This window comes from Bubalus bubalis, chromosome 11 (assembly GCF_019923935.1).
Source record: "Bubalus bubalis isolate 160015118507 breed Murrah chromosome 11, NDDB_SH_1, whole genome shotgun sequence".
Classification (NCBI taxonomy): Eukaryota; Metazoa; Chordata; class Mammalia; order Artiodactyla; family Bovidae; genus Bubalus; species Bubalus bubalis.
The window spans coordinates 17955253-17969017 of record NC_059167.1 but is presented as its reverse complement, the minus strand read 5'-3'; the positions used below and the strand labels follow the sequence as shown (position 1 = coordinate 17969017).

Below are 13765 nucleotides of genomic sequence, written 5' to 3'. Positions count from 1 at the left end.
GGCACTGATTTACCCTTAGGAGTCCATGCAGGTAAAACTGAGCTCAGAAGTCTTGGGGCACCTCACACGAGCATCTTCATCTCCAACTAACAAACCCAGATGATAGTTAATAGAGTATCACTCTTGTCATCACCAAAAGGACCGTGTTTGAGTCTGGAAAAATGGCAGTAATAACAGATATTCTTGAATCTTTCCAGAAAGGTAGTTTTAAAAGCATGATCAAAGTTCTCCTTTTAGAGCAGGCACTCTTGCTATCATCCTATCTGTAAGTTACTGAGAGAGAATATCTAATTATTGCTGAGAAGAAAAGCATCCAAAGATGACCTACTAGTAGGACATCATGGCTGTCAGAAGAAGTTTCAAATTTATTAAAATGAACCTCATGCTGACACAGTACATACATGCATACAGTAGCACATTCTGAGCAGATACAGCAAAGAATTAACTGCTGTTTTAAATAAAGTAATTACAGTGATAGTTCTTAGTTTGTTAATGACATGCATAATTACCCTGAGTTCATACTTCTGTTTTTAAAATGCCAATTTTATACTAGAACTTACACTTATATTTATATTAGAACATTGATCTTCAACCAAGGACATTTTGCCACCCAGGGGACTTTTTGCAATATCTGGAGACATTTTTGGTTGTCACGACTGGGGAGAGGGATGCTCTCAGCATCTAGTGAGTCCAGGCCAGGCCAGGCCAGGGGTGCTGCTGAACATTCTACAGCATATAGCTCCCTCACCCAAAGGTGTCATCTGGCCCAAAATGTCAATAGTGTTGAGACTGGAAACCCTGTATTTTGGGTTGCCAAGGTGTCATCCCCCATGGGCTAAATCTGATACACAAATGTGAATTGTTTTGCCCCATATTATTTCCAAATAAGTTTTGGTGGGCAGGGGGCGGGCGGGCCATGCAGCTTGTGGGATCTTAATTCCCTGACCAGGGAATGAACCCGCACCTTGGCAGTGAAAGCAGAGTCCTAACCACTGGACCACCAGGGGATTCCCAGTAATTTTTAAATTAGTTGCCAACATGCAAATTTCTGGTTTCTGTTGAAAATGTGGTTTATCTGGCAATTCTAGGCTGATAGTTCAGCAGGACAATATTTTCAAGTCTCTTTTCTATCTCCTGTCTTACAGCTAGCCCATATGACCCATTTGTTTCCTGACCAGGAAGGCTTACACCTTTTTTCTGTACAAATGCTTAAGTGTGAGGCACAAAGAAAGAACCATTAATCAGCTCTGATCTCTCCATCTTGAACTTCTCACTTTGATTTAACTTGGATCATTCTCTGTTATCTACTTTTCTTTCCCCCATTCTCCAGAAGTAACCATGACTGAAAATCCAAGTTTTGCCCACCTTGACTCAACCCCAAGTTTGCTGCTTGATATTATTCAAAAGCAGTATTGTAAGTATCCTTATTAAGCAAGTGTTCTGAAATTATCTGGTAATTCGTAAGACAGCTCCTCCAGTTCTTTCTTGGGACTTGAAAGCTGTTCCAGAGATTCTTCTAAATCCTGCTGTGGATTCCTGCTGCCACGTTTTGTAGTTTCATGAGTGCTGCAGAATAAATTAAAGCATTATACAATTTTAAGTTTTAAAGGAACCATCATGTAAGGGATAAGCTTGGTTTCAACATTATCATTATTCTCTATGATAATAAAGGCAAATTTCTAGGAGGAAAACTGAGATAGGAATTAGGGAAAGGGCTGCTAGGACTTAAAGTTTGAGAGAAATGGAAATACTGTACTTTTGTCCCTTTGACTTAGATGATGTCAATGGAGGAGTTGGTGCTAATGAGTTACTTTTTAAAAATTCTAGATTTGAACAAGCCATGGTGACCATGCTAAAGGGAAAAGAAAGGCTTTGATCAAGATTTTACAGCTTTTATTGGGCTCTATAAAGGTTTCTGTCTTCACTTGTCAAAGAGTGTAATTTAACATTTAATAGGAAGTAAAAGTATACATGATTTTTCTTCAAAAGTGAAGGCATTGGACTGAAATTGGAAAAATGATCTGTTTCATATTGAAGGAATCTAGACCTAATATACAATGGTTATATTTTATTCACAACTGCACTACGCACCAAATTTAAATGTGTTACTTGGAGATTCCTGGTTTAGTATACTGTTAGTATAGGATTGTGACCTCAGAATATGAATGAGTGCTCTAAAGCTTCCTCCCAGCAGCACTGCTAGAGATGGTGCTTGAGAGCTGCAGGATGACCCCAATCACCTGGGACAATCACTGACTTCGCACTGCTCCTTCCCCTGTAGAGCCCGGCTGCCCTGACCCTTGTTCCTCACAAAGTCTTCATCCAGCCCAGCCTGCTTCAGGGTGTCTCGATACCGCTGTTCTGCTTCCTTCTTGGCAAGGTCCTGTGGAATAGAAATGAATCTGCTATAGCTGAATTACCAGATTAATTCTAAACTGCCTGTTTAATCTGTATGCTTTAATACTTCTTTCCCATCCCACCACTCCACCATTAATGCTATACACAGATTTGTATGAAAATTACTTAGAGCCTCGTTTTCAAGCTTCAAAGTACATAGGAACTACCTGAAGATCGGATTACAATGCAGATACTCATTTGGTAGTTCTCAGATGGGGCCTGCAATTCTGTGTTTCTAATACGCTCAGGAGATGCCAGTTGTGTTTTGGGAACCACACCTTTGCCAGCCAAGGATTCAGATTTTTGGAAGACCAAGTGAGACAACAATGAAAAAGATGGACTAAGAACATTTAAGATTCAAAAGCAACCAAACCATCATCAGGAACACTTACATATAACAGACTGAAAATAAGCTGCATTAGTAACATTCTTAACAGGATGGATGGTCTGTATATAGACCAGAAAAGGGTTATTTTTTGCATATTTGTTTAAGTGATATTTTTCCCAGAGTGGTGAAAGATCTTTTGAGATCTGAGAGTGAGCTTCCTAGGAAAAAGCTCACATAAAGAGCAAAAGTCATTATGAGAAATTTTTACTTAGAAATCTAAGTTGCTAAGTAAATCCAAGACAATCCAGTGTGTGTATGTGTGTATGTGTAATACGCAGGGAGCTAGGGAGGACTGGACTCAGGAAATGCCTCAGTAATGCACTGATAATGCCCAGCATTTGGATCCAGGTCACTACAGAATGCCAACTTTTGTTTGAAACTCTGGAGAGGAGAGAGATCTACAAGGTCTGATGCATCTCAAAGCTGTCTGGGATGGTGGCCTTTCTAAGGCTGTTCAAGTAACTCCAGAGCTTCCTTAGGGAAATCTCAACTGAGTCCAACTTCCCTAAAAGTCTGGAGAACATATTAAAGAGAATCTTGCAGTCGGAAAGCCACATAACCTGGAAGAGGCCTTGTGGGGTTACTTGCAAGCATCCCAACCCCTGAGGACCTATAAATGTGCCACAGCTCTAGAGGCTGGGGATGCCCGGGGCACCAGCACTACAGGAGGAGAGGTGATGTTCGCAAGTTAGAGATACTCCCAACAGTGCCAGACTGTCAATTGTATGTCTAGGATCTAACCTCCATTCTGATTCAAACTGTAAACTATAGTGAAAACCCCAGGAAGAGAAATATCCCTTTATAAATGCCTTTGGAATCCAGTCTTGGATGAAATCAGTCCAAACAGTGTTCACCAATGCACTACTTACTTTGGGAAAGATAGTAGTAATAAAACGAGCCAAATTTAGAATCTTTTTGAGCCTAAGGGAAGTGTTTAATACCCAGATATTAAACTGTTTCATAATGTCTACGAGCCATGTCATCCAAGACAGAAAATAAATGATACTTTAGATTTACCTTGGTAACCTGTTCGAAGAGATACGGCCGCCTTTGTATTCTTTTATTCATTTCCTCCAGTTCTTTCTTATACTCTTCTGCTCTTTTACGGTCATTGTTCCTGAAATTAACAAGACTTTTAGAGTGAATTCCAGGTTTTTCCAATCTGGAATACCTTTCATTCCAGTTAAATGGAGTAACTCCCATAGACATTGGAAATTCCTAACTGTGCCTGGCAAAATTCTTGACTACGATTACAGGAGCATACTGTAATAACCCCATTTTCAAGGCAAATGGCTCCCAAGATAGTTATCCCTTTGACACATGGAGGACACTGACCGATTCTCTTTCAGCTTTGCTTTGAACACCTCCTCCAGGCTTTTATGGGGATCCATGGCTTTTGCACGCAAGGTGACAGATTTAGATATCGCCTGACACTTCTTTTTGTGCATCTCCAACCACTGAGTACTTTCATCTGCTTTGTCCTTTTTCTCAAGTGAACATCTAAAGGGAAGAGGCAAGGAAGAAATACAGATGACCAACCTGGGTATAATTTAAAGCAATCTTAGTAACCTCTCTGGAAAGTCAAGTTGGTTTTTTCTATGAACAGGTGACTAATTTACCACAGTGGGATTTCAGAAAGAATAAGATTCTGTGTTTAAATGCACTGGCAGATGAAGTCTTTCCAGCACCATGGACAGTGAGTTTCTACCCTAGGAGAAGTTCATCAATTGAACTGAAGACATGAGATAAAATACCCTTACACTCAGGCTTCCTGCTATCTGGAAACAGTAATACTAATAATCACCATTTGCTGAGCTACCTACACTGACCCAAGTACAAACAAGCACCAATAAGTACTTTATAGCCATTAGCTTTTGTAATCCTAACAGCTGCCATCTGAGTTAAGGACAGTAAGTCTCCCTGTTCATAGGCAACAAGACTGGGCCTCGAGGGTAAGCTGCTTGCTCAAAGCTACCCAGCATGTAAGTGAAAGCCAAGGTTAGAACCAGGATGTCTGACTCCCAAGCCGCCCTTGACAACTGTGCTGTAAATGGTAGATTGGAAGGTGCCTGAATTCATGGCCCTTTAGGAATACCTATTTGCATTTCCACAGAGACCTGGAAATGGGTCTCCTTCAATGCACAGACAATTTGGGATCAACTTGCAGCATTCAGTTTGTGTAAATATCATTCTACAAGGTACTATGGAGAATTCTACCAAAAAAGTCAAGACTCTTGGCAGTTGGATGTTTATATTCAAATGGATATACTAGGAAGGAGAGTGGGAAAGTTTAATCTGCTAAAACGTCAAATTCCCTATTGCCAGAACGCAGACATGGACATCCTCTGCAGGTGGGCCACCCTCTGGTTCATGAGACCTATCGTAGTGAGACCTCAGAATAATGATGCACTGAGCCTTGATTTAGCAGCTTTGAAATTTGAGGAAGAAGGGAGTATCCTTTAGATTCTAAATACATTTCTAAAATCCCTGTTGTGGGTCTTCAGCAGCCAAGGAGATTCTGTGCACTCCTGTGAGCCCCACAGGAGGGCACTGAGATGCCAGTCCTCCCAGGGCTAAGCCACCTGTTACACTGTGACCATGCCTGCTGTCTTCAGCTCAGAGGCCTGCTGGAGGAACTCCTGCTGGGGGCACTGGCTGGATGAGACCACCACCAGGACTGTCAGGTCAGTTAAAGAGTTAAAAATGAGGAGGCTCCTGTTTCCCAACTGACTTAAAATAGTTCCCCAAGATGAATCAGAAAATATCCGCCATGGATACCTCATCTTCTTAATGGCAGGGTCACACACACAGGTTCAGGCTTCTCTGAATTCCTGTTCCTATAGCTTCCTCTTTTCACCAATGGATCTCCATCTGTTTGGAAACTTCTTTCTTTCCAGCCTTTGTCTGGTTGACTCCTCATTCTTCAGGTTTCACCTTAGACATCTATTACAAGAGACCCAGGCTGCCCAGTGCCCCTACAGTTCCCCATATTCCCCCATCATTATACTACTCACAAGATATAATAGTTGCTGCTTTGCTTTTCTGTATTTCAGACTAGATATTAAACTATAGGTTCTATAAGGTATCTCCAACTTTAACACTGTGCCCAGCACAAAGTCACTCCCCCAAGGATACTGGCTGAGTGATGGCTTGGCATTCTGCAGCACTTGGTGTGTGAGGGTCACATGAATTCCTGTCCTGATCAGAGGCTCCCCTTTTACCCCTTTCTCGGTCTCTCTCATAACAGGAGAGGAGGCTCAGCAGATGGGTGCATTCCAGCATTTGGGCCAAGATGCGAGCACCACGAGCCTCGTGCAGCCTGACCACTCACCGGACCGCAGATTCCCGCTTCCTGGTGGCGTCTGTGATATGTACGGGGAGGGTGTTGGCAGAGAGGGAAGCAAGGCCATTCAGAGAACGACTCCTCGACAGGCGTGTGGCGGGTGGCTGTGGAGATTCCTAAAAGAAACAAAGGCTGATGTTGGTGGGACAGCATGTGCAATTAGTTTCTGTCTTCACTGGGATTCAACTATAGTGAAGTACTAGTCAGAGTCTTCATTTCTTTCTTGGGATTAAAACAAGGGTAATGAGATCTATGGGCCAAGACTTGGGTATCAATCCCAAAGTTTTTAATTAGAGAAGAGTTCTTTGGAATTGGTACTGGGACGTGGCTAATGGATCCCAACTCCCTGGCTTCCAGACTTGCTTGGACTTCTTTCTGCAAAGTCCCTCTACCAAGAAGAAAGGAAGGGAAGTATTCTTGTGGTCATAAATGTTTAGGATCTGTGAATCTGCTTACAGCTGAGCCAGTGTCTTTCTTTTTTTTAAGACAGAAAAATGTTGAGAGAAGTGCCTTCCATTGAGACTTGGGCCCTCCTGTGTTTTGGGCCTCAGCCCTGGCCCACTTGCCTGAGCTCCCACCTTTCTCCCTTCAGAGGCTGCAACATCACAGGGCCTCCGAGTGTGACACAGGCTGGCGGTTCTCAGCAAGAAGGGCTTGTTGCGCGTTGCCTCCCGGGTGTCTCTTCTCTTGGCAGCTCGCTTCTGGAAGGCCTTGTAAAGTTCTTCATAATCAGGGACAGCAAGATTCACCCGAGGCTGGAATCCAAAGTCAGTGTGCAGAAACCCAAGCTTTTCCTCCCGGGTCCGTGTGGCTGTTCGAGGCTGTGGGTCAGCCTGGCTACTAGAGGGGGCGATGGGGGAGGAGGCCTTCTGGAGCGTGTCTAGGGCTCTCATGTGGATGCGAATTTTCCTAAGGAGCTCAGCTTCTGTGGAAGAGAAGTCAGGGTGGCAGTGGGTGAGAAGGGACCAAGCTTCATACCAAAAGGTCTGGAGAGCTTTCCCTCTTAAATACTTGCAATGATGGAGTGTAACGAGGCTGGAACCCGTGATTAAGTTTCCAGGAATTTTGCAAGCCAGTTGGCACCGTGTGGAAAGCTTGAAATTGGCCAGGATAGGAGTATGTATTCCATAAAGATGGCAAACACTACAACTTCCTTTTTTTTCTCTTTTTTTCTAGAGAGTGCCCTAATGAATGTTGACTAGGACACTACTGCTATGTGCCAGTCAGGCTGCAGAAGCAGCTACCATTTATACTTAATGAGCACTTTCTATAGCGCCTTCTTCAGAGATGAAGCGGGAGGGATGGGCCAGACCCCGGCTCCTCTCCCAGGTCTCCCTTCTTGGGCAGAGGCCCCACTGTCCACTCAACTGCCCAAGCCCACATCACTTTTGCTGCCTCCTGTCTCATTTCCATCAGTCACAGGTTCTGCCATCTCCTCCTCCTTAACCTCTCTCTGGGCCAGCCTCTTTTCGTCCTCTCTGCTTCATAATTTCTCGAGTCACTGAAATAGGCTTCTGTAGATCACAATCCCACTGGGCTCACCCATCCCCCTTTATTATCCCCAGAGCAGAGTGAGATTTCTGAACTGTGTATCTGACCACGAGCCACCCTAAAACCCTTCAGTGGGGACTTCCCCAATGACTAAGACTCCATGCTCCCAATGCAGGAGGCCCAGGTTCAATCCAGATAACAGATCTAGGTCGTGGAACTAGATCCCACATGCCGCAACGAAGACCCTGCACAGCCAAATAAATAAATAAAATCTGAAAAACAAAACCCAACCCCTTCAGTGTCTCCCTGCTGCCCTGGAGATGAAGGCCAAACTCCCTCCCGTGGCCTGCAAGGCCCCAGGCCTAGCCTGTGCCTGTCTGTCCCACCCGTCTTTCTCTTTCCCCTCTACCTTTCCATGCCTTGAATGTGCTCAGCTTTCTACCTTCAGTGCTACTATCTCTTCCTGATACACTCTTCATTGCTTTTCTTCTAATTCCCCATGGCTCCTCCTTCAGGGTCAGCCCCCACGCTCACTTTTCTCTGGGGACCTTCCCTCACTGTTCCCACGCCTCACCACACTCTAAGTCAGGTCCCTCTGTTACACGTTCCACAGGCTCCCCCAGGCTTCCCCTTTTATCCCCTTCAAGTGACTCGTCACATTTGTAATGATTTGTCTGCCTCCCTCCCTTGTCCACAAACTCCACATCTGTTTCTTCACACCTGGGGTGTGGCATGTGTTACTGAAGGAGCGAATAAAGCCAGAGTCAAGAAGCTTCACTTCTTGAAATAAGTACCTCACAGGAGGTGGGAGGGGGCCTTTCCTTGGGGGCAGCTGGCTAGCGGTGGTACTGGCCTAGGCTGGTCCCCAGATATCTCAGTGGCTCTCTGCTCCGGTGCCTGTGCTGCCACAGAGGTTTTGGCATCCACTCACTGAGACAGACGAGGTCATCGGAATGAACCTGGGGCCTCCTACCCCTCTGCCAACCAGGTGCCCCCATTGTACCGGCCGACCCAACCCTACCTATGGCCTGGGCCTGCACTGAGCAAGGTCTCTGACGGGGCCACCCCCGAACAGCCCATCTCCATGGCCAGGCTGACCCCTGAGCCCAACTCACTCCTCCACAGCACCCACTCAGCACCTCCGGGCAGGAGGGGGCCGGGAGGTTAAGGATGTCTTTACCCTGGAGTTTGTCCCCGAGGGCTGGCTCCAGAACGGACTTGGGGATTCTCCTGGTGGCCTTCTGCTTGGGGACTTTGGCTGTAGCAGCGGCGGCGGCCAGGTCCCTCTGCAGAGCAGCTTGCTTTCTCCGCTCCTCCTTCTCCAGGAAGCTGAAGGGCTTCAAGGAAGAGAGGAGCAGCTCCTTCCTCTTCTGGATCCCTGCCCGCCTGCGCGCCTCATTGCGCTCCATGACCTCCTGGTAGAGGGGCAGGTAAACGTGGGCAGGCACGGGCTGGGCCCGGAACTGCCGGTGGCACTCGGCCTCCTCCTGGCCCTGCTTCTCGGCCTGCCGCCTCTCGGGCTCAAAGGAGGCAGGGGAGGCCAGCCACTGCGCCTTCTTCCTGGCCTCGCGCATCGTCATGCGGAACGGCTGAGGGACGGTGATGGACGACACCCAGGAGCTGATGCTTCTTTGCTGGGAGGGAGGCCTGGAGCTGGACGGTGGCTGTGGCTGAGCCTTGGGAGTACGGGAGGGCAGGGTACCCCAGGAGCTACAGCGCCTCACGGAGCCACACCTGGGGGACAAAGCAGCTGTATGCGTGGAGGACGGGACAGCCAGGACGCCCAGCTCCTCCAAGATCCTCCACCTTTCCCCCCACTTCCATCAGGTCACACCTAGTTTATCAGCCTCACGTCACAGCCCCATGGGCCTCTGGTTTGGTGGCTGGTGGTTTTAGTCGCTAAGTCATGTCTGACTCTTGTGACCCCATGGACTGTAGCCTGCAAGGCTCCTCTGTCCATGGGATTCTCCAGGCAAGAATACTGGAGTGGGTTGCCATTTCCTTCACCAGGGGATCTTCCTGACCCAGGAATCGAACCCAGGTCTCCTGCATTGTAGGCAGATGACTGACTGCCTCTAGTCATCTGCCTACAAAAACTGCCTGTGCTTTTCTCAACCCAGCCTCTCTCCTTCCCACAGGCCAACCCGGCAGCCCTAGGAAGGAAGTCTCTTCTTAGAATTAATCTACGAGTTTTCCACTTTGCACTCTAATCTTTTCATTTGGTAGAGAGACGAGGGCAATGATGAGGAGGAGGGCTTTAGAGTTAGGCCCAGGTTCAAAACTTGCTTCAAACAATTACCAGCTATGTGGCCTCCAGCAACGTTCTCCTGGAACCTCATTTCCTCAACTGCAGAATGGCAAAAATGATATCTGCTTACAGGATTATTGGGAGGAGAAAAGAAATACTACAAGAGATAAAGTATAATGGCATAGAGCAGGGCTTGGCAAGGCAAATGGACCTTGGTGCCATTCTCAGGGAGGTAGCATATTTGGGAAAGGCATCTCTTTAATTGATCCCAAAGTTTCAGTTGACTAAGGGTTAGCCAGCGTGAATAAGGACTGCTGGGTAGGAATCAGAACACGTTTGGCTGATGCTGAGCTGGAGCATGGGTAAGTGGCACTTGCAGAAGGAGGTCTTTGTTTTACTGAGGAGGAAGATGAGGCCTAGAGTCACAGCGCGGCTTGGCCAGAGCTGCGCTGCCTTACCTCGCAGATGGGGGGTACTGCGCCTGTGGCTTCCCCCTGCTTTTGTCTCGGAAGAAATGCTCCAGGTCCTCATCCTCCTCAGAGAGGCTCTCATTACTGTCTGGGTCAGGTGGATAAAGGGATTCCAACAGGCACCACCTGTCTTTCTGCCTCAGTGCCTGCAGAGTCTCGAAAAAACTCCCAGTTGAGTCAGAAGTAGAGTCTGTCTCCTCCTCTGGACTGAGGAACTCACTGAGTTTGCCAGCCTTGGGCAAAACCAGCCCATCCCCGTTCAGCTCCTCGTCTGCATCTGTGTCTGAGGAGGATTTGGGGGAAAATATCTAAAACAAAATAGAACAGACTGTGGGTCAAACTATGATTTCAACACGTGACTATTAATTTCATGTTAAATAAATCTATATATTAGGGACTGGGGTAGGGGACCAAGGAAAATGTGTTAGTTGCTTTAAAGAAATTTCATGTCTCAGGATATAGGCTGTGATTGGTTGGAGGGCAGGAAAGGGAATCAGAGCTGAGTTGGTTCATGCAGTGTGGTGAGCATTTGTGGAGTGCCTCCCTTCACCATGCAACCCTGCGCTCCAGGAATCCTACCTGTGACCTTGGCCACACTCTGGGACCTGCCCTTTGGGGGTTTTACCTACTAGTTGCCAATCTCCCTTTTCGGGCTTCCCCTGTCTACACCTCTGCTTTTCTCATATGCTAGCTAATTCCCATCCTCTTACTAGGAATGAGTAATTAACAGGAGAGACAGTGTGGTTTAGCTGAAAGAGTCCTAGAAAGTGGGAAATCTAACTGAGTTTAAACACTCCTTTCATTCAGAAAATATTTACTGGTGTCTAATGTGCAATGCTGGGCGGTAGGAGAAGGGGACGACAGAGGATGAGATGGTTGGATGGCATCACCGACATGATGCACATGAGTTTGACTACACTCTGGGAGCTGGTGATGGACAGGGAAGCCTGGCATACTGCAGTCCATGGGGTCGCAAAGAGTCGGACACAACTGAGCAGTTGAACTGAATGTGCGTTGGGCATTGGGTTGAGAACAAGACAAACAAGGTCCCTACTCTTGTGAAGCTTACATCCTTAGTGAAGGGAGAAAGACAATGTAAGATGGTTATCATTCAACAAAAGCCACAAAACTGTGATAGACTGATGGAATGGCTATGGGAAGCTTCTCTGTTAATAAAAGTCCATCAGATAAAGACCACTAGGAATGTACCTGTAATCAGAACTAGGTTTATTAACTTGTTACAGAATACCTTCTAAAGGGGCTTCCCAGCTGGCACTAGTGGGAAAGAATCAGCCTGCCAGTGCTGGAGACGTAAGAGACATGGGTTTGATCCCTGGGTGGGGAAGATCCCCTGGAGGAGGGCATGGCAACCCACTCCAGTATTCTTGCCTGGAGAATGCCATGTACAGAGCAGCCTGGTGACCTACAGTCCATAGCGTCGTAAAGAGTTGGACACGACTGAAGTGGCTTAGCACACACTTCAGGAAATTAGGAAACTTGTTTGGGGTGGGCGTTGAGGGCTTTTTCTAGGGTTGGTTTGTCCTGAATGATTCTGAGGAGGATTAGGGGGAGCAGGGATCAACTCTGGATGGATGCTGTCATCAAGAGGGCAGTTTAGTAAGTGGATGAATGAGCCATTTTTATTCAAAAGGTGGCAAGAACCAAGTAGGGCTGGGTAAGCAGTTGGTAAGTAAGCATAATCATTTAGAAGTACGGGGTATTAGTTGTTTTGCAGGTACAACGTGGCCCTGTGAGAAATACTGATTTCTGCTGATCTTGCTGCTGGCCTCATCTGGGTCTATTACAGTCTTGAGTTGTACTTTCTCAGTCCTGGGATGATTTTCACTTTCAAAGTCCTCACTGTGGAGGACTTTCAGGTTGACACCTGATCAGTGAGAAAAATGTCAGACTTGCCAAGATGTGGGGAAAGAGGGTTTGGGGTTCAAAAAAAAAGAACAAGTGCAAAGGCCTTGAGGCAGGGACCTGAGGCCGGAACAAATGATTCTTGGAGAGGTAGAAAGAGGGTCAATGTGGTTAGAGGACAGTAGCAGAGAAATCCTTAGAGAGGCAGGCTGGGGCCATGATGCGACGCACAGGTTGACTGGCTGCAGTTGGGGGAAGGGCTGTTTCCGGTCTCCAAGTGGACACCTGGTAAGGACTGAACTGGGTGCTCAAAGATCTGGCTCTCATACTGAAAAAGAACACTGGATTTTGAGTCAAAGGTATGTGTGCCCTAGCCCTCATTTTGCTACTGAAAAGCGTGTAACTTTAGGAAAATTCTTTTCTAAAATACGACTTTATTGATATAATTCATACATATCATACAATTCATACAACTCAGTGTACAATTCAGTGGGTTTCAGTATATTCAGTTGTGCAACCATCACCACAGTCAATTTTTAATCAACTCTCAAAACACCTCATTGCATTTAGTAGTCACTTCCTATTTTCCCTAACCCATCCCCACTCCTCAAGCCCTGAGACCACCAATTTACTTTCTGTCTCTGAATTTGGAGGGTTTCCCTGGAAGTTGGTAACGAATCCGCCTGCAATGCAGGAGACCCCGGTTCAATTCCTGGGTCGTGAAGATCTCCTGAAGAAGGGATAGGCTACCCACTCCAGTATTCTGGGGCTTCCCTTGTGGCTCAGCTGGTAAAGAATCCGCCTGCAATGCGGGAGACCTGGCTTTAATCCCTGGGTTGGGAAGGTCCCCTGGAGAAGGGAAAGGCTATTCTGGTCTGGAGAATTCCATGGACTGTAAAGTCCATAGGGTCGTAAAGAGTCGGACACGACTGAGCTACTGTCACTTCACTTCACTTCTGAATTTGGGGGCAAATTTCTTAATCTTTCTGTGCCTGTTTTCTCCTCTATAATACAAAATGGAGACAACAATCCTGGAGGTGGTTGAAACGATAAGCGAAAACTGAGGGTCACCACTACGATTCTATGAAGAGCCTGACGCAAGGCGCAAGCGGTTCAAGTCCCGGAGTTAAGAGCCCGCCTTCGCGTCTGCAAACATTGCGTGCTAGAATCCCACGCCCCGGTGACACTCCCCGGTCGTCTGTCTCCAAGGCAACGTTTCAAACAGCTCCCTCTCTCAGGGTTTCCTTTCCGGGGTGCAAACCTGATCCCTCTCCTTCTTTTTCTCCCCTCACCTGATGGTTCCACTGAGCGCCGCCGGAGGCTCCTGCAGACCTCCCCACGGTCATCTCCTCAGCCGGGTAGAGAGACAAACGGCGGTGAGATCGACGGTGACAGCGGCGGTGGAGGCGCAAGAGGCTCGGCTCAGGTTCCGCCCCTTTCTAGCGTGGGCCTCTGATTGGCTCCCAGGCTGATACTTGACCCATTCCCCTCCCCAGGAAGCCTCTCTTCTATCCTGCCCAGGCAGGGAGGGCTCGCTTTCTGATTGACCTATTCTCTCCGTACTT

The 13765-nt window shown here is 47.1% G+C and overlaps 1 protein-coding gene across 2 annotated transcripts; it reads right to left on the bottom strand.

Annotated features, from left to right (window-relative positions):
* Window positions 1-345: 345 nt before the first annotated feature.
* FAM161B (FAM161 centrosomal protein B) lies at window positions 346-13639 on the bottom strand. 2 transcript variants are annotated; one of them, XM_006046586.4, is made up of 9 exons: window positions 13493-13639; window positions 10326-10645; window positions 8800-9353; window positions 6695-7053; window positions 6117-6244; window positions 4121-4285; window positions 3803-3902; window positions 2241-2383; window positions 346-1566 (listed from the first exon to the last, which is right to left on the bottom strand). In XM_006046586.4, the coding sequence occupies exons 1-9, from the start codon at window positions 13544-13546 to the stop codon at window positions 1428-1430; spliced, it is 1962 nt and encodes a 653-aa protein (XP_006046648.3). In that variant the 5' UTR covers window positions 13547-13639; the 3' UTR covers window positions 346-1427. The 2 variants fall into 2 exon arrangements, with proteins under 2 accessions (XP_006046648.3, XP_006046649.3); XM_006046587.4 differs by having other exon boundaries at window positions 6707-7053.
* Window positions 13640-13765: the final 126 nt, after the last annotated feature.

Bases quoted from the DNA above. Each gene is read 5' to 3' on its own strand.
- FAM161B (XM_006046586.4), bottom strand. From the start codon at position 13,546: ATGACCGTGGGGAGGTCTGCAGGAGCCTCCGGCGGCGCTCAGTGGAAC. The intron at 10,646-13,492 runs GTGAGGGGAGAA...ATTTTGTTTTAG, and splicing joins GCGCTCAGTGGAACCATCAG to ATATTTTCCCCCAAATCCTC. The intron at 2,384-3,802 runs GTAAATCTAAAG...TCTATTCCACAG, and splicing joins TCTTCGAACAGGTTACCAAG to GACCTTGCCAAGAAGGAAGC.